The following is a 19,804-nucleotide window of genomic DNA, read 5'->3' as shown; positions in this document are numbered from 1 at the left end:
TGTTTAGGCCACACCCAGTGGTGCTTAGGGCTTACTACCGGCTCTGAGTTCAGGGATCACTCCTGGCAGTACTTCGGGATCTTATGGGGTACCGAGCTTCTACCCTGGGTCAGCAACATGCAAGCCAAGTACCCTACCTGCTGTATTTTTGCTACGGCACTCAGCAACCCTAATTCTATCTGCAAACATTTTTTTTTCTTTTTTGAGGTCACACTTGGTGATGCACAGGGGTTACTCCTGCACTCAGGAATTACTCCTGGCAGTGCTCGGGGGACCTTATGGGATGCTGGGAATAGAATCTGGGTCAGCAACGTGCAAGGCAAACATCCTATCCGCTGTGCTATTGCTCCAGCCCCTCTATCTGCAAACTTAATTTCCCTTTGCCATGCAAAATAAATTACAGAATCTGGGGATTAGGATGTGAAGGGGCATCCTGAGAAGAGACAACTGTTATTCTACTGTAGCACTGTCCTCCGATTATTCATCGATTCGCTTGAGTGGGCACCAGTAATGTCTCCATTGTGAGACTTCTTGTTACTGTTTTTGGCATATCGAATATGTCACGGGTAGCTTGCCAGGGCGAGATACTCTTGATAGCTTGCCAAGCTTTCCAAGGGGGCAGAGGAATCGAACCCGGGGAGGAGAAATCGAGTCCGGGTCGGCCATGCGCAAGGCAAACACCCTACCCGCTGTGCTATTGCTCTGGCCCATTATTCTACTAGGTAGAATAATTTTAACGTCTGGAGATGGCCCATAGGGCATCCTTGCTATCTAACTTTCCCATCAAAAACTATTTGGTAGTGTCTTATCTTTCTCCCCTTCCTTTCTACTCACCTGCTAGTCATGATCTGGTCAATCCAGTCACTAGTCTTAGATGATTTCCTTCCATTACACCTGGCTTACAACACCTCTTTTCTTCCCTTCCACTCACTTTTTGTGTACTCTGGATTTTCTCCTTCAAGGACCCATTCTATTTGCTGGAAGCATTAGCAGAGGTTGACTGATCTCTCACTCAGCCTTCCTAACCCCTTTATGGTGACTGTCATGGTTCAATGATTGTCCTTTGCTTCACAAACCCACCACACTCTCCCATAATGCTTGATGATTCTCTGTCCTCAGTTGCAAACAGAAATTGCTCCTCTGGGAATGTCTTGTCTGTTGTTTTTCCCAACATACTCTTCGTGTTGAATCCTGCCTCTTCTTGGTTGAACAACATCACAACCACCTTAGTAGGGAAAGTGGTTCTCGGCACTCAATATTCCACAGTCGTGCCACATTGCAACAGACTGGCTTCAGTACATCTTGGGGGTGGGAGCAAGAGCAGGTGGAAGGAGATAGCTCAGCAGATGGGGGAATGTGGCCTGGTAACCCTAATTTCAGCCCCAGTATCACATGACCATCCCCTATGTGTACCAGGGCTTGGCTCTGGAGGGCCCCAGTGCTATAGAAGCCCCGTACCTCTGCATCTGGGGGCTGTAGCACTCAACCACCTGGCACAGTTGGCTAAATATCACTGGGAGTTACACTTGGGTGCCCAGTCCAGAGCTTGGGCACTCCCCCACTCCCAAAATTCTGGGAACATTTTGCCTATGCCATACCACAAGGTTTGTTTACTTTAAAAAGAGTGGCTTTAACAATCAAAAGCTTTGGAGTCTGGTCACAATGGAGATGTTACTGGTGCCTGCTCGAGCAAATTGATGAACAATGGAGTACAGTGCTACAACGCAGTGCTATTTTTCTTCTTTTTTTTTTCTTTTTGGGTCACACCCAGCGATGCTCAGGGGTTACTCCTGGCTCTGCACTCAGGAATCACTCCTGGCAGTGCTGGGGAACCATATGGAATGCTGGGGATCGAACCCCGGGTCAGCGCGTGCAAGGCAAACACCCACCTACTGTACTATTGCCCCAGCCCCCTGGATTCTGATTTTAATCTAAGAAAAACATATGGATCACTCAACCAATGTGAAGAAAAGGTCAGTTTCTCATTCAATGTGATGATGCAAAGACTAATCCACTGCCCTCCACCAGCCCCCACCTATACTGCCCAATGAAAGCTAATTGTCTATGAAAATAGGAATTTGAAAATTATCTCCCCCAATCCTCATACACATGCAGAAATATATTTACATACAAGATAGTCTCATATCATTTTTATGGACAGAATAATACTGGAAGCAGATAAATGCAGATGAGAAGTGGGAGAGATAGTATAAGTTTAACATGTGATTGATCCTGGTTGAGTCTCCAGGAGATCCCCTGAGCACTACTGGAGTGGCCTTGGCACTCCCTGACCCCACAGAATCTAAACAGCACTGTATCCTTAGTTCTTAGGAGTGAGCCATAGGGCCTGATTTGCCACAAACTGCCAGAAGTGACCCTTTAAGCCCCCGTGCACTGCTTGGGAGCCCCCCTCCAAATATACAGATAGCACAACCGTACTATGAAACATTCCACAACACTTTAAAAGGATGAGATGCGTGAGCCAACAGAGAACAATCTCCAAAAACCACCAACAGAGATGCAAAAAGAAATGAGTTTATTTTCTGCGACGCCCTGTGTAAATTACAAAGGAAAACCACTAACTAATATATAACTTTTTAATATTTAATCAGGGTACTCGTAATAAATATGCATCCTGAAAACAAGATAAAAGGCTACACTTTGTCAGGCATCCTAGAAAATGTCTCAAGTTTTATACTCTGCAGCATTTCTCTGCCGGATAGGGCCAGAAGGAAGGGGGTGGTGTTTTGTGTTTTAAATGCGGTGACAAAAAAGTCTTTTCACATTTCTTTGGAGCATTTGTGAACTTGGTTAACTTATAAACGACTTAAAAAAAACAGTCACACTGAGCTTGAAAGCCACTTTTTGCCTGGCTGGCTGTCTATTGGTGGTCATCTAATAAGAGATTAACACACTCTCAAGTACAGCTGAGTGTCGTCGGCACCAGGCAATCCTGCAGCACCTGGCTTCTAAGAGCACGACCCCACTTCTAGTTAGCAACCTGCCAGCAATTTGTGTACTCGGTTTACATCTGTTAATAGGATCAACGCCATCAGGGAAGCTGCAAGCATGTTTGAAACATTTTTAACCTGAAAGTAAAGCAAACAGAATAGTTTCTGCCAAGATCGTTGCCTGGCGCCATCCGGGTTGTCTCTACCAGGATCGGAAGTTTCAAAGGTGAAAAACTTGTTTGGTCCTCTAGTCCTTCCGGAAATCACGTATGGGCACCCTAGAGCTAGGGCATTCAGAAATATCCAAAGGGTAAAAAGCCATTGGCGATATTAATACACAGACGACATTCTTAGGACAGACAAAGCCAACTGCAGGAAGTTGGGGGCTATTGGCAGCAACTGGCGTAGAATCTGGGATACTTAACTACCTTTCGCTATAGCCAAAAACTTGGGAGGAAAAACTTATATTCTGAGAAAATCTTAAGCATGGTTACCTAAAAAATATCTTGTTAATATAGTCTACAGTAAATTTCACTTACTTAGGGATATAGATAGGAAAACATCTTTAAGAGCCAATAAAAACATTGTAGAGGGGAAAAATAAAAACACTTAAAAAACTGAGGTTAAGAATGCTGAGGCATTTCTTTTGGCTGTAAACACGCAGTTTACTGTCCCTTGTTGAAACAAAAACGTTCAGATTTCCTGAGTTTTACAGAGAACAGCAGGAGGCAATTGTGCATAGATGCTCTGCAATATGTCAACAATTTACTTCAAAAAGAATTTTAAAAAGAAAACTGGCTTTTGTTTGGAAGGTTCGTAGCTTAGTGGACTGGTGCTCATCCAACTGTGCGGTTGACAAGCGGGTAGCTGAGAGAGATAAGGCAGATGGGGACAGAAGACGGAATCTGAGTTTCAAATCCACAGGCTCGCATCAGGTCTTAAGCATGCACTGTAGAAACTAGTGCCACCTTAATCTGGGGAGACAAGAAACCAGGGTGTGGGACTGGAAATCATGGGGCAAAACAAGTGCGCCACTCTGAGCAGCACAGACCAGGGAGAGGAACTGAGGCAGCCCTCAACCTTGTGAAGGTCCCCACACCCACACATAGCTCGGCAACTGCCGGGGTACTAAAGAGGAAGTCCACCAGCTAGTGTCAGTGGCCTGGGAATTTCAAAAACCAGATGGGCTGAGGGCCCCTCACCTCAGCCGCTTGGCAATTCCTCTGCAGTTCCCAGGTCAGTCTTTTCCTGGGACCGAGAAGGAAGCTTTTGGAAAAGGAAGAAGCTAGGCTAGGTCACTGAGAACGTGAGAACAGGGGCCAGTGCTGGCCAGTGGGTTCGGATCGAACACAGAGATGGACAACAAGGGGGCAGTGTCCTGCTAGGACATACATTTTACTTCTTCTGAGATTGATGTTTACACATGGTGAGGATCTGCTTCAGGACTTTCTGGACGTCTTCATCCATCTGGCCCTAAAGGAAATATAAACAAAAACCCACTCATTAAGCACTAAATAAAATCCTAGCGGTCTCTCCTCTGAGGAGAAGGCAAAGCAGCCCTGGGCTTGTCTCGAGACTTTTCAAATGACTGTGAGTTCTGCTCATTCCCACATCTCAGGAGGAGCTGAGCCCAGAAAGGCCCTGTGAGGAGTCTTCCAGCTCTGTCCCCATCTGGCCCCAAAGATACAACCCCGCCCAGGTAGTTAGAACAGCAGCAGGCAGAGACAGAAAGAGACACTGGCATGCTTGGAAAAGAAAAGTGTGGGCTCCTCCTTAAAGGTGGGACACAGCAGCCTCATCCACTTCCATTTCTCGACAAATGAGGACCCTGTGCCCCAGTAAATATGGCTCCTGCCACAAAATCCAGAGTCAAGCAAGAGATATTTTACAGCTCCCCATTCACAAAGAACTTCCCCGAATTCTCATTTGTTCAAATCATTCCATGCAAGCTGGGGTAACTTGCTGCAGCATTTCGCTGGGATGCTCAGACACTTGGTGGGGTGTGACCATACCTGCACAGCATACAGAAGATGCATTCTGTAAACGGATATGACCTCTTGGTGCTGTTTCTTGCATTCCTAGAAAAGGGAAATTGGACACTGTGAAACAGGTGAGGAGCCCTAGGGAAAGGCAGGGGGAGCTGGGCCACTCCCAGTGATGTTGAGCTAGACTGTATGGACACAAGTCTGTTGTTGCCTGGGCATCCAACCAGGGTCTGGGGGGCAGGAAGTGCCAGACTGAACTCCAGGCCTTACAGGTGCTTCTTCCTCCCCTCCCTACTCAACCTGCCACCGTGCCTTATCTTTGCAACACACCCACACAGGCTTCCCCTAATTCCTATGAAGAATCAGCCCACTGATAGCGCTCCTTTATTCACCATGCCATCCAGATTCTTCCATGCTACTCCTTTGTATCTGTTTTCCCCGACACTCCAGGGGCCCTCTGAATGCCACATCCCTGGTCCTGCTGCCTTCTGTGCATTTCTGAGACAGAGCACAAGCTTGAACCTCCCAGTCTTAGGAGATGACCCACTTCCCCCCTGAGGAAGCGTGTTTCCTCTGTAGATTCACAACCATAGTGGGCATATCTTTAAAATTACGGAAGGGCAGAGGTAGTTTTCATTCATTTTTATATGACCACACAATACTGATAGACTATAGCTCATTAAAGACATGCTATACTTTATAAGCATGACTACATAAATCATTATCACTAAGTCTGTAATAATTATTTTATCAGAAAAATTAACTGTAGAGTTCATAATAAGCACCGTCTCCTCTGTCCTAAGTATTTTACCTCACCTAAAGTGTATTCGGGTTGGAGTGATAGCACAGTGAGTAGAGCATTTGCCTTGCATGCAGCCGACCCGGGTTCGATTCCTCTGCCCCCCTTGGTAGCCCAGCAAGCTATACCGAGAGTATCTCACCGGCAAGGCAAAGCCTGGCAAGCTACCCATGACGTATCTGATATGCCAAAAACAGTAACAACAAGTCTCATAATTTGTTGTGGGATGTTACTGGTGCCCGCTCAGCAAATCAATGAACAACGGGAGGACAGTGCTATGGTGCTACAATGCTACAGAGTGTATTGAAGCATCCTAAGATCTGAGCTGTGTATGTAAGTGGAAACTAGAGGAAATCCAGAACAGACTCCTCTTTGAATTCATGTGGAAAATGTTACCTACTCTTGTCACCTAAAATCTTAAGGTCTCAGGGAGACTAAACAAAGGCCTCCAAAGATAGATTTTTCAACCCCTGAAGCTATGAATGTTAACTAGAGGGCAGAAGGATGATGTGGGATCTTTTTTGAGCACATATATTTTTTATTTTTTAATTAAAAAAATTTTTTGCTTTTTTTGGGGGGGGATCACACCCATTGATGCACAAGGGGTGACTCCTGGCTCATGCACTCAGGAATTACTCCTGGCAGACCTCGGGAGATTATATGGGATGCTGGGAATTGAACCCAGTCGGCCACGTGCAAGGTGAATGCCCTACCCGCTGTGCTATTGCTCCAGCTGCAGTGACGGGATCTTGAGAGAACAGTGATTCTGGTGAGCTCGGAGGGCCTTACATGTATGCATGTTCCTTTGAGGGAAAGAGGGTGAGTGGAGGAAGGAGGAGCCAGAGGCCAGCAGCATAGGCAGAAGTGAGTCAGCCTGAGGAGAAAGGAAGGGCCGGGAGCCAAGGAGATCAGGTGCCCAAGGAAATGGATTCTCCCCTGGAGCAGGAACCTTCCCAACTGACCCCATGATTTTACTTGTGTGAAACTGACTCGCTCAAGAAAGACATGGGTCACTGCCAGAGAGGGTAGGAGTGCTGTGGAGAGATGGGGAAGGGCTGAAACCCGAGAGGACGCACGAGGAGAACCATAGCGCTCTCCTGCCATCCTGTCGCAGACACATCTCCTTTCTGAGGACACAGTCCAGCTGAGTCCGCAGATGTTGGGGATCTGAGCTCAGGACGCTGGCTGGGGATCCTGGCGCCTTCACCTCGCCCTGCCCATCCAGCTGGGTTGGTCTGGAGCCGCCTCCTCGCCTCGCCCCATCCCTGGGAGTGATGAGGATGAGCCCGCTCACCGCCAGCTGGTTCTGGAGCTGCTTGACCTGCTGCTGCAGTGCATCCAGCTGCTGGCTCTGCCTCTTGGATGAGCTGGCTGAGTAGGACAGCTGTGATAGGCTGTTCAGGGCCTCCTTCAATTTGGTGACTTCCTTCGACATCTCGTTGATCTAGGAGAAAGGAAGAAATGCCACTACTGGACTCACGTCTATCTGGAGAAGGCAAATGTCCTGCTATTTCAAGGCCTCGGTCTCTGGTGGCTTCTAAAACTGGGACAGAAGAATGAGTCAGAGTTTTGGGTTTTCTATTTTTCAGTTTGGGGGCCACACCCAATTATGCTCAGGGGACTTGCATGGGGTGCCAAGAACTGAACCCCATTGTCTGTATGCAAGACAAACACCCTACCCACTGTACTGTCTCTCCAACCCCAAGTCAAATCTCTTGGATCCTGTTGTGTTGTTAAGGTTTTTGGTGCTAGGGATCCAACATAGAACTCCATACATGCCATCTCAGTGCTCTAACCCTGAGCTACAATCCTGGCCAACAATTCTGTTTCTTAAAAAGAAATCCCATAAAGGGAACCCTACAACTGGGCAAGCCAACATATGCCTCTAAGATCGTCCCATTCAAGTATGAGCCCCAGGATTAAATGTTGTGTGGAGGTAAAATGAAGCTAACATGTTAAATAAAGGCAACAACTACAATGTAGGGTTTATGTCTTTTAGGACCACACCTGGAAGTGCTCAGGGATTACTTTTGGCTCTGTGTTTAGGGATCACTCTCTTGGTGGTACCCTGGGGACCAGATGCGGTGCTGGGCATCAAACCTGGGTTGGGTGCAAGCAAATAAAGAACCTTGAGCTCCCATTTGATCCAGCAATACCACTCCTGGGAATATATCCCAGAGAGGCAAGAAAGTATAGTCGAAGTGACATCTGCAATTTGTTCATTGCAGCACTCTTACAATAGCCAGAATCTGGAAAAAACCTGAGTGTCTGAGAACAGATGACTGGTTAAAGAAACTTTGGTACATTTACACGATGGAATACTATGTAGCTGTTAGAAAAGATGAAGTCACAAAATTTACATACAAGTGGTGCTACATGGAAAGTATCATGTTAAGCAAAATGACTCGGAAAGAAAGGGATAAACATAGAAAGATTGCATTCATCTGGGGAACATAAAGTAACAAAATAGGAGACTAATACCCAAGAATGGCCGAGATTAGTACCAGGAACTTGACTCCATGGCTTAGAGGCCAACCACACATACTAGGGGAAAAGGGAGCTCAGAAAGAGAAGGGAACACCAAATAAAGGTGTTGGGAGGATCCTCCCTGGATGGGAGAAGCATGCGGAAAGTAGACTATAGACTAAACATGACTGTCACCCATTGCCTCTTTTGCAAAACACAACACCCAATATGAGAGAGAGAACAAAAGGAAATGCCCTGCCTCAGAGGCAGGGTGGGATGGGGGGGATGGGGGGTGGGAGGGATACTGGGATCCGTGGTGGTGGGAAATGGGCACTGGTGGAGGGATGGGTATTTGATCGTTGTATGACTGAAACCCAAGCACAAAAATGTGTAAGCCTGCAACTGTACCTCATGATGTCTCACTATTAAAAAAAAATTAGAAAAAAAATCAAGAACTGCTGTACTGTCTTTTCAGCCTGACAACTATGATTTTTTTTTTCTTTTTGAATTTTCAAAAGAGCTGGAAAGAGCTCATGAGAACAGGTGACTTTCTTCGACATCTCGTTGATCTAGGAGAAAGGAAGAAATGCCACTGCTGGACTCGCATCTGTCTGCAGAAGGCAAACATCCTGCTATTTTGAGGCCCCAGTCTCTGGTGGCCTCTAAAACTGGGACAGAAGAATGAATCAGATCTTGAGACTATTAGACCTTGTTTATCATGCTGACATGGACAATTGGGAATAAATTCTTAGAGCCCTGATTTCTCTGAAATTTTACTTTATATTCATTTTCTTTGGGGGAGTAAACTGATGGTCACACACATGGTGGTACTTGGGGATCACTCCTGGCTCTATGCATGGCAGTTGTTCCTGTCAGTGCGTAAGGGACCATAAGGTGCCAGGGATCAAACCTTGACCTCCTGCATGCAAAGCATGCACTCAGCCCTTTGAGTTCTCATTCTGACTCTCTGTCATCTTAGTTTAAAGTGAATATAGTGGTGCAGCTGTAACTCAGTGGTAGAGCACATGCCTTGTATATCTGGGGCCTAGGTTCAATCCCAGCACTGCCAAAATCAGTAAGTAAATAAAGCCATGGAGTAATCTTTGAGCCAGAGATGCGGCTCAATGCTAAGGGTCATGCCTTGCCTACGTTCAGTTCCCCACACTGCAATAAATAAGCAGAGTAGGGAGCCATAATCACTGTCTTTTTTGCAGGTTTGTTGTTGCTTTTTGGGTTTATACCTATGGGTGCTCAGGGCTTACTTCTGGCTCTCTGCTCAGGGACTGGTTCTGGCAGGACTCAGGTGGACCCAGATTCAGGTAGAGAAAAACCAGTACCTCTTTCTCCTCTTGCAGCCAATCTACCCTCTCCTGCCTGCTCCTCATGGTCCTCCCTAGTGCTCCCTTCCTCTCCTAAACACCTTAGAAATGCACCCACAGGAAAAGTCCTGGAGCTTCTTTGAGCAGGACTAAGTCTCAGAGTACTTAGGTTATCATATGATGCAGGAATCTGTCTGGATTCCTGAAGACTTGAAATTCAAGTTGGGTCGCAAATACTTTCCAGTCTGTGCATTCACTTTTGGCCCTGACACTTGGCAGAGTTTCACTGAAATAATTTTGAAAGGCAAAATCTGTACTATATACGTGAAAGTGCTTTAGTGCAAAGAGTGTAGAAGATCTGGGTTTTTAAAAATAGATGTTCAACCTTCTGTTCCCTTTACAAATTGGGACCATATCCATCAACGTTCAGGGGCCGCCTGGCCACACTCCGGGGTATGGGGTGCGGGGCGGAGGGAAGTGGCACAGGGGTCAGAACCAGGAATGTGCTCCCGGACTTGTGCCGTATCCCTGGCCCAACCTACTCTTCTTTGTTTTCTCTCCAATTTTGGGGTCACATCTGGTAGTGCTCAGGGAACCACAGAGTGCTAGGAATCAAACCCAGGCTGACACCGGGCCCCAGAAACCTACTCTTCTGACTACGGCTTGGGAGACAGTCAGGTGTCACAATAGGCCAATATGACCAAGTGACACACCTGCCCACAAACAAATAAAGGCTGATCCAGAGCTGAGGAGCTTGAAACCCAACAGCCACAGAAATGTCACAGACCTTCTTGTCTTTATCCTCCTCCAGCTTGGAAGAGCTCTCTGAATGCCTCTTCAGCTCCGCAAGTTCTTCCTGAGTGTGCTGGAATTTTTGCAGAAGTTCCTGTGCCTCCTGCTCTTTGGACTTCAAGAGGGTCTGGACACTGTCCTTTTCCCTTTTCAGCTGGGAGACCTCGCTTCTAGCCTGGGACACCTCTGACTGGGTCTTTTCCTTCTCTTTCACTGAATCCTTCAGTTTCGAGGCTAAGACCCTCACTTCACTTTCCAGAGATGCCTGGAGCTTCTCGTAGGTAGCCCGCGGCACCATTGCCTCGGTCATGGCCGCCTTCTCCTCCAGGAGCTGCTTCTCCAGCTTGGCCACTTCCGCCTCCTTGCTGGCAAGGTGCTCCTTGAGACCACTCATTTTTCCTTCCATCTCCTTGGCTGTCGTCCGCAGCGAGGTGATCACTTGTAAGTGCTCTGTGATGGAGACTGAGTTCTCTTTCTGGGCATCCACCAGCTGTTTGAGCTGGGTGAGCTCGTTTAACACTTTGGAATACTGGGACTTCATTTCATCCAGGGCCTCCTCGGCCTGTGCCCGGGAGATGTTCGTCATCTGCATCAGGTTCTCATGCTCGGCTTTGTGGATGTACTCTGCAGTCACATCCTCTAAGGATTTCCTCTTCCGGTAATCCTCCAGCTCAGCTTGGGCCTCCTTGTACAGTTGCGACAGCTCGCTCACCTGCTTGTTGAGTTCATCAATCATTCTGTTCATGGCCTCCTTCATGTCCCCAGTCTCATCCCCGGCCTCCTGCGACCCCTGACTTTTGAGCGTCTCTTTCAACTTCGTAATTTCTTCTTGGGCCTCTTGGTATTTCTCGAACAGATATGCTTTCTCCTTATTCATATTTTCAATCACAGAGCAGTAGGAACTTTTCATTTCCTCGTAATCTTCCACCGGTGGCCTGGTGTCTACCCCCTGCTCCCGCTCTCCCAGCCTCTCCTCCAACTCTCTCACTTTCTCTTTATTTCTTTCACTTTCTTCTCGTGCGTTCTGGAGATCCTGCTTCAATCCATCTATTTCCTCCTCAGTGATCCTGAGATCACGGAGGTGGGAATAACTGTCCACACTCTCAGCTGAGATGAGGCCCAGCTTCATCTGCTTCTGCACGCTCAGGACTTCTTTCATGGCCTCCTCGTACTTGTTCTGATTTTCTTGGAGTTTCTGGTTGAGGTCGGAACCGTTTTCTGAAATCTGCGCATTGGGTAAGCCACTGGGCTCTGTCCTTTGGGACTGGAGCTCAGCCTGGAGCTGTTTTCTCTCTGTTTCGGAGCACTCCAGTCTCTTCTGCAAGTCTTGCAGAGTCTCTTGGAGCTGCTGAATTCTGACATCACCATCAATGGAGGATTTACTCGAGGAAGGTGCTAAGACAGACTGAGATGATTTGGAGTCAGGGGGAGATGTTTCCTGAGCTTTGCCCAGGGATGGGGCCAACTCAGTTTGAGTGGAATGGAAGGAGTCGAAGCTCTGATCTGTTTCTGACTCCTTGGGTGCTTTGGCCTGTGGAAAAAGGGAGGAGGAAAAAGGCACCAAAGCTCAGTTAGGAGACAAAAAAAACTGAAAGGAAAAAACAAACCTAGAACTTAGGTCTGGGGTGTTGGGGAGACAGCTCGGAGGGCTGGAGCAAGACTGGCAAGCACAGGTGACACCCAGCATCACCCAGCACTGCTCGATGTAGCCCTAGTGGCCCTCAGTACTGGTAAAATCCTTCTCCCAAATAACCGCTTCTACCCACCCACCCTCCAAAAAAATCTCCTCCAAAAGAACAAAAATAAATCAGCAAATTCAGGCTGGGAGCGTGGCTTGAGTGTGTATATTCTTGCACCTATGAAAAATTCCTATGTCCCATGTCCCAAGACATGAAAGGCTGATTGACGAGCTTATTTTGTGCTCTCTTAGAAAAATGTTTTAGGACACTTGAAAAACAACAGAATTACTTTGGTCATAAAGACCCTGACTTAGATTCTTCTTTTGTTTCTCATCTTGTTCTAGCAGTCAAGAGAAGCAATTGGCTTAGTGCAACTAGCTATAAAGTTTTAAATCTATTAAATCTGTTAGTTAAATAACTTTCTGAGGTAAATGACTAATCATATATATGTCACATAAATGTATACATGTATATATAATGTATATGTACAATTTACCAATTTTCAGAGTCAATGAATAACTCTCGAGAAACAAATAATCTGAAACAACACAATGCTAAGGTTGTATTTGGAAAGAACAAAACCAATGTAGGTGTTTGAAATAAATTATCATCTGAATGATGTTGAAAGCCTAATAAACTAACCATAAAGAACAGTCTGCAGTCACATGTCTACCTACTTGCAATTTATCTTGTAACTCTTTATTGTGTAAGGTCAGAGAAACAACTTTTGCTTGCAACCGGACAAGAAGATCTTGCTGGTCAGCTTCAGAACTTATATCCAATAAGCTATCAGCACCTTTAAAAAGAGAGAACATTTTACAAATTGAACTGTTACTTCTCTAACCTCTACCAAACTTTGTAGACCAACCCAGTTCTTCGCTTAGTACTATGAAACTCCCACCAGCTAGATACATGAACAGTGTTTCTCAGGCACTACAGAGTTCTTCCTAGGGCTTTATTCCTAGCACAATACTAGCTGCGTGGATGTGTGGAAGAGCATGTGAAAACTGATTGATTTGCTCTTACATTTTTCAATCACTTGACTGTTATACCTTGACCCCAATTTTTGTTCTTCCCATGTGAATGAAGTTGTATTTCTGTGAAATCTTTCCATAATCTAGTTCACGTCTTATCTGCACCATCATTACTCTGACTCCAAACTTTATCACCACAGTTTCTGCACTGTAGCACTGTCCTCCCGTTCATGGATTTGCTCGAGCAGCTGAGCCGGGTTCGATTCCTCCACCCCTCTCGGAGAGCCCGGCAAGCTACCGAGAGTATCTCGCTCATCTCACCCACAATTTCTGCAAATTCTGCAAATTGCAAGTTCTGCAAACATTCCCTAACCAATCTGCCTCTCTCCTCTTGCTAATACAAAAGCAAAACAAAGCAGCAGGCACATCACAGTCAGGCCAATCCTCCTGATAGCTATTTTAGGAAGTTCATGTTTTCAGAAGTTCAGTGCTTTAGTTCAAGTGTTTTCATTGGTCTTCTTCAAAACATAGTTCCTAAATTCCTCTATCTGATTAAGGTTTCTATGATTTGGTCCCTGAAATCTCCCGTTTCAGGCTTATGATTCATGACCTGTCTCTCTGGTTTTCAACTTTCCCTCAAGCCATGGTTTTCATCATAGTCTAAATTCTCTATATTCTCAAGCCAAGGCTGCTGCTTCAATTTCTCAACCATATGAGAGTCCTTTCATCATGTCACTGAAAAGTGACCTTTTAGGTGGCCTTCAACAATGCAGGCAGGGTTTGCCTCCTTCCTGAAGCATTCACTGCCCCCGACATCCACAGGAATCAGTCTTCTCTGAATACCACAGGAATTGCTGCTGGCAAGCAAGCTTTGATAGCCTACTGATATCATGCCGAAATAGCATCAAAAGCAGGCGCAAGTGCTCCCTGGGAGAAAGGCAGTTGCTCCAGAACAGAATTCAATGGACAGCTTCCTTTGTCCAGAAAAATCTTCCTATTGAAATAAATAGCAAGCAGACAAAGCAACGTACAGTGTGATATAACTGAATGACTTCCTGTGGCAAAACTCCTGATTTATTGCAGACTTTGAATAGTGCTGATCTACATTATTTTACCGTTATGTCTTTTTATTTTCTCATAGTCATTTAATGCAAAGATGAAAATGTTCAATTTGGAAAGATGAGAAATACTTATTTCTATTCTCTGGTGCCTATGACAAAATGAAACAACTTCCTTGACATGAAGTTTAGTGAGATTGGAATGAACATGGGGGACTAGAGTATAACTGTAATTCTTCTTCTTCTTTTGCTTTTTTGTTTTTGGGGCAAACCCAATGTTGCTTAGGGCTTACTGGGCCTGCACTCAGGAATACTCCTGGCAGGGTGCAGGGGACCCTTTGGAAAGATGAGAAATGCTTATTTCTATTAAGGGGACATGGGGTGCTGGGGACTGAACCAAGTCACCCACATGCAAGTCAAATGCCCTACCCATTGTACCATCATTCCAACTCCTAACTATAATTCTAAGCAAATAATGACTCCTAGGATGTAATGAGGAGCATATACAGTATGACAAATAATCAGTTACCTTAATGCTGAACTCTGCCAAGAATTACAGAAAATCTAATATTTCTAAATTCTGTATACTAAAGTCTTCACTCACATATGAAATACATGTCAGACCAAGAAACCAAAAGCTAAGGCCAAAAGGAGCATTTTAAACAATGTGTTTTAAATGTGATTCGGTAACATATTCTTCACAGGTCCAACTGCAGGACGAACTCTTAATCCTCTGAATTAAAGCTGTTTTTTAGGAATAGCTTGTGAGTGTATGATGCTTTGACACTGTCTTGCATGGGTTCATTTAAAATCCAAAGTAGATGGGCTATGGTGGGCAGTTATGGATGTGCTCAGTGGGTGCGGTTGGGCATAGTGGCTATAATAACTTAAGAACTAATTTCATAAGACACTGTAGAGTGAAGTCAGGCAATATGTCTAATAACTGCTGTAATTTTCCGTAGAGAGACTGTAAATGATATTTGAAGATACCCACAATCACAGTTCAGTGACAAGACACTCAAGTCAATTCTCTTGTCTAAGTCTAGCATGACCGCTGATTGCCCATACCCCTCACTGAAAGAGGAACTAACATTTAGTGAGAGACATGGAAAAAGAGATACATCTTCTCACATCCAAGCTCAGAGGTGCCTTAAAAGCCATATGAAAACACCTGGAGTATGACAGTCCATGTGATACTGGAAGCTCTGGGGTCCTCTAACTTCCCAATGTTGAGGGCTCTCTGACTTGGTCCCTGCTCTCTTGAAAGGACACAGAACACAGACTGACTGGTGATGCTGTTTCATCTTACCTGTGGTGCTGTCACTCAGTCTGTCTTTGTTCTCCCGTATCGAACTGATCTCAGCCTGGGGGAACATAAAAAGGACTTAGAAGAGCACTTTAGAAGATCACATTCCACTAAAAAGAACCAGACTTTCCTTTTCAAGTCTTACTAAAGACTAAAGTCTACTTTTGAAGTCATTAGAGGTTCTGAGGACTATTATCTGTAATGTATCTATCAGCAATGTCATTAAGTATAAGACAATTTTTAGGATTCCAATAATGTCAGAAAATAGCTAATTTAGTGGGCTAGAGCTGAATTCTGAAATAGAAAGCATCACTTTCACAAGGCTAGAAAACTAAGTTGTAAAGCACGTGTCTAACATGTGAGAAGTCTTCAGTTCGATCCCTGGCTCCAAATGGTCCCCCATTTTTCAAAGTACTTCTGAGTGTGTCCCATATGAAAAAAGTAAGATAAAAGTCTTTTATTTTAAACCAAGTACTATTTACACAAGGAAGTCAAATGGAAGTTCTGTCTGGGAAATGTACTAAAACATATTAAAAATAACTTAGCTGTACAATTTTATAAATTACCTGCCGTTAATAGGCATTAATACTTTTTAATTTTGGTTTTTGGGCTGCATCCAGAAGGCTTAGGGCTGACTCCTCCTGGCTCTGTGCTCAGGGATCACTTCATGCTTGTGGGACCATATGTGGTACTGGGGACTGAACTGGTGTTGGCCATGTGCAAGGCGAGTGCCTTAACTCCTGTACTGTCTCTTCAGCTCCTAGACATTACTAGTTCATATATATATATATGGGCTGGAGCGATAGCACAGCGGGTAGGGCGTTCGCCTTACACGCGGCCGACATGGCCGACCCGAGTTCGATTCTTCCGCCCCTCTCGGAGAGCCCGGCAAGCTACCGAGAGTATTCGATATGCCAGACACAGTAACAACAAAGTCTCCAATGGAGACGTTACTGGGCCCGCTCGAGCAAATCGATGATCAATGGGAGGGCCTTTACCTTTATATATATATATTTATCTATTTGGGAGGGTCACAGATGATGGAGCTCAGGGCTTACCCACGGCTTTGTGCCCAGGGATCACTCCTGCGGGTCAGGGGGACCATATGGAGTGCTGGGGATTGAACCCAGGTTGGCCATGTGCCAGTCAAGCTTTACTATCACTCTTCACATTAACTAATACTTTCAAGACAAAGGGTAGCAAATAAGACCTGTCAGTGACAACTGAGGTAATTTTATAAGAAAATAATTTTTTTTCTGGTCTTGGATTGATAACTGATCCTCTTAAAGATTTCCTATAAACTTTTTTCCCCAAAGGTCTATGAATATATTCCAAAAATTCTTATAACTTCAAAACCAGACTCTTGTTTCAAAACAAAATACAGTGACTTGCCAGCAATTACTATGTTTCATTTAGATGAGCCACAGACCATGATAAGAGATATAATTTTTCATCAAAGAAACTTCTGAAAAGGTTCAAAATGCTAAAAATAAAGTGACTTATTTTTGGCAAATGCTTATCTTTCCAAAAAGCTCTCTTTTCACTTTTGAAAATGCATACTATTACTTTCAACATGATTAAAATTTGATAAACTATCTAAATCTACAGTTTGGAGAGTTCTAAAAAGATCTGTTTTTAGGGAATCATCACTCTAGGAATGCTGTTAAATATTTCCATTACCTCTAAGTTTCCTGATGCTCATTATAGCCAATCTCTGCCCACCCCATTCCCAGACAACTACTACCCTCCTTTTTTGGCTTTTGTAGAGTTTCTAAAAATGGAATGTTTATGGCATTAATCTCATTGCATCTGGCTTCTTTCACTCAGTACAGCGATTTTCAGGTTCATTGATGAGGCTATTTGCCAGTACTACATTTTAATAGCTAAGTAATATTTCACACACCGCCCCATATATTCTATGAACAGAACTTATTTTATTTTATTGTTTCATTTATTGGTTTTTAGGCCACACCTGGTGATGGTCAGGGTTATTTCTGGCTCTGTACCCAGTGTGTGACCATATGGGATGCTGGGGATTGAACCTGGGTCAGCCATGTGCAAGGTACGTGCCCTATCTGCTGTACTAGCTCTCCGGTCCCTGAACAGACCACTATTACTGTCTTTATCCAATCACTTGTAGAAGGACAACTGGATTATTTTCAGTTTGGGGATACATCTCTATATATCTATATATCTATATATATCTGCAAAAAAGTAGAAATATTTTTACATGTGATTTCTGAGACATTTTTACTCCTCTTGGACAAATATCTGAGAAAATAGATCACTTGATAAGTACATGTTTAATATTTAAATAAACTGTTAAATACTTTTCCAGCATAGTCCTAACATTTTATATTATTACCAACAGGATAAGAGTTTTAGTTTTCCCTTGTGCTTACCAAAAACTTTCAACTCTTTTAAATTTTAGTTATTCATTTTGATACAGTCCTTGACAATGCGCTGCCTGTCTTCTTTCAGTAGTAACTGTATTAGAAGACATTAGACAGCAAATAAAAGCAGAATTTCCCTGTAGAGTTATTCATCTTACTGAAACATGTCTTTAATAATTCTTAGATGAGGAAATACAACAATAGCACTGAAATTTAATTGGAACAAATTAAATAATTTGAATAAATTATTTGAACAAATACATCAATAATTTGAATAAATTAAATATATACCTCTTACTCTGCAAGTACATTTTTCTAATGATCATAGGTAAATAAATATGGAACTGAAATGTTCTTTTATTCTTTAAAGTAATTTTAACAATACATCTTTAGAACCAGGTAGAATAAGACCTAATAGATTTTTAATTCCTGAAAGAAATAGTTATATAATATTGCTATAATCAGGAATGAGGTTTCATTAAAAGTAGTTTAAAACTGAGCTGCTATATGACTCAGCAATTACACTTTTGGATATCTACCCCCAGGACAGAAAAACATTCATCCACAATGATGTATGCGCACCATCATTCACTGAGAACTCAGTACAATAGCTAAGATTTGGAATCAACCTAGATGTCCAACAACAGTATGGGTCATGATGATGTGGTATAGGAACACAATGGAATATTACATAAGCAGTAAGTAATGATGAAATCATGCAATTTGCCACAACTTGGATGAAATGGAAAGATGTCATGTTGAATAAAGTAAGTCAGAAGATGAAGGATAAACACAGTGTGATATCACTTATGTGTGGTATTTGTAATGGTTTAAAGGAGGGAATGCCTAGATCATCCTTGATCCCACAATATAGGGAGAAGGAGGAAAGAAATCAAGTGGCAGTGGGGTGAAAGAGACTAAAAGCAATAGGGGGAATTCAGATACCTCAGCAGTGTTAAGGAAATATAGAGCTAAATATCCAAACCACAGAGTCAACAATACTGAAATTGTGAGACCCAAACTAACAACCAAACTTAAATTGGCAAGATGGCAGGCTGAGGGGAGAGGCATAGGAGCAAACCTGGGAACTTGGTAGAGAGAAGCTGACACCTATGGTGGGATTGGTGCTAGAACATTGTATGTCTAAAACCCAACTATGACTCACTTTGTAAATCATGGTGCTTCATAAAATACAACTAAAATAAGATAGATATCAGGACCAGAGAGATAGTCTGGGTTCAATTCCCAGTTGGACACCATCAGAAGCTACCTCTGGGCACAGAGCCAAAAAACAGCCAAAGCATCACTACATGTACCCCAAACCATAGTTACTTCTCAGTAAGACATCAGAGAATACCAAAAGTTTCTTTCAAACTTATTAGTTCAGTTTGCAAGAAGGTGGTTGGCAGGTAAGTTTTTATCTCTGTGTCTTTTCACATGGTGAAAATGAATTACTAGTTAATTAACGTAATTTGTTTACTCAAGTTCTTTCATACATAGGCCATGCTAGGAAAAATAATCAAGTGGGGTTCCCTCAAGAAAGACAAAGTCAATCACTGAGAGGCCTATCTTGTTTGCCTAGTGTTTAAAATTGAAACCAGATCTACGACTAAATTCAATAGCAAAATTGAAGACGAAAAGGTATTTACCTTGAAAGGTGGTTCAGTAAAAAATACTGATTCCTTTCCTGACAGTGGTGTAGAAGTAATTGATCTGGGGGAAGACACATCACTTAGCTGAAGAAAAACAAAATAAAACAAAACAAAACAACAAGTTTATGACCAATGATAAGGAAAGTATCTTCAAAGTCATTTCTTCTCCAATGACAAAGAACTTCCTATTGAATGAAAGCAAAAAATATAGTTATTTTATTTTTAGGGGTCTTTTTGTTGCTGTTTTTGGACACACATACTAATGCTCAGGGGTTATTCCTGGCTTTGCACTCAGGGGATCACTCCTGATGATGCTTAGGGGTACATATGGGATGCTGGGGATTGAACCTGGGTTGGCCACATGCAAGGCAAACACCTTACTTTCTGTAATATCTCTCCAGCCCCTAATTAGTTATTCTTCACTTTAATC

The 19,804-nt window shown here is 43.7% G+C and overlaps 1 protein-coding gene across 4 annotated transcripts in view; it reads right to left on the bottom strand.

The window, feature by feature from the left end:
- Window positions 1-2,540: 2,540 nt before the first annotated feature.
- Window positions 2,541-19,804, bottom strand: part of RAI14 (retinoic acid induced 14) — a 143,904-nt gene continuing 126,640 nt past the window's right edge. For all 4 annotated transcript variants that reach the window (XM_056112118.1, XM_056112116.1, XM_056112119.1 and 1 more), the window contains 7 exons: window positions 19,372-19,458; window positions 15,333-15,387; window positions 12,669-12,787; window positions 10,308-11,843; window positions 7,030-7,179; window positions 4,964-5,029; window positions 2,541-4,424 (listed from right to left, as the gene is read on the bottom strand). In XM_056112118.1, the coding sequence (XP_055968093.1) occupies window positions 4,347-4,424; window positions 4,964-5,029; window positions 7,030-7,179; window positions 10,308-11,843; window positions 12,669-12,787; window positions 15,333-15,387; window positions 19,372-19,458 (2,091 nt within the window). In that variant the 3' untranslated portion in view covers window positions 2,541-4,346. The remainder of the gene's footprint in view (window positions 4,425-4,963; window positions 5,030-7,029; window positions 7,180-10,307; window positions 11,844-12,668; window positions 12,788-15,332; window positions 15,388-19,371; window positions 19,459-19,804) is intronic.

The sequence above is a fragment of the Sorex fumeus genome, unplaced genomic scaffold (assembly GCF_029834395.1).
Source record: "Sorex fumeus unplaced genomic scaffold, SorFum_2.1 ptg000015l, whole genome shotgun sequence".
Taxonomy (NCBI): Eukaryota; Metazoa; Chordata; class Mammalia; order Eulipotyphla; family Soricidae; genus Sorex; species Sorex fumeus.
This window is presented reverse-complemented; position numbering and strand designations above follow the sequence as displayed.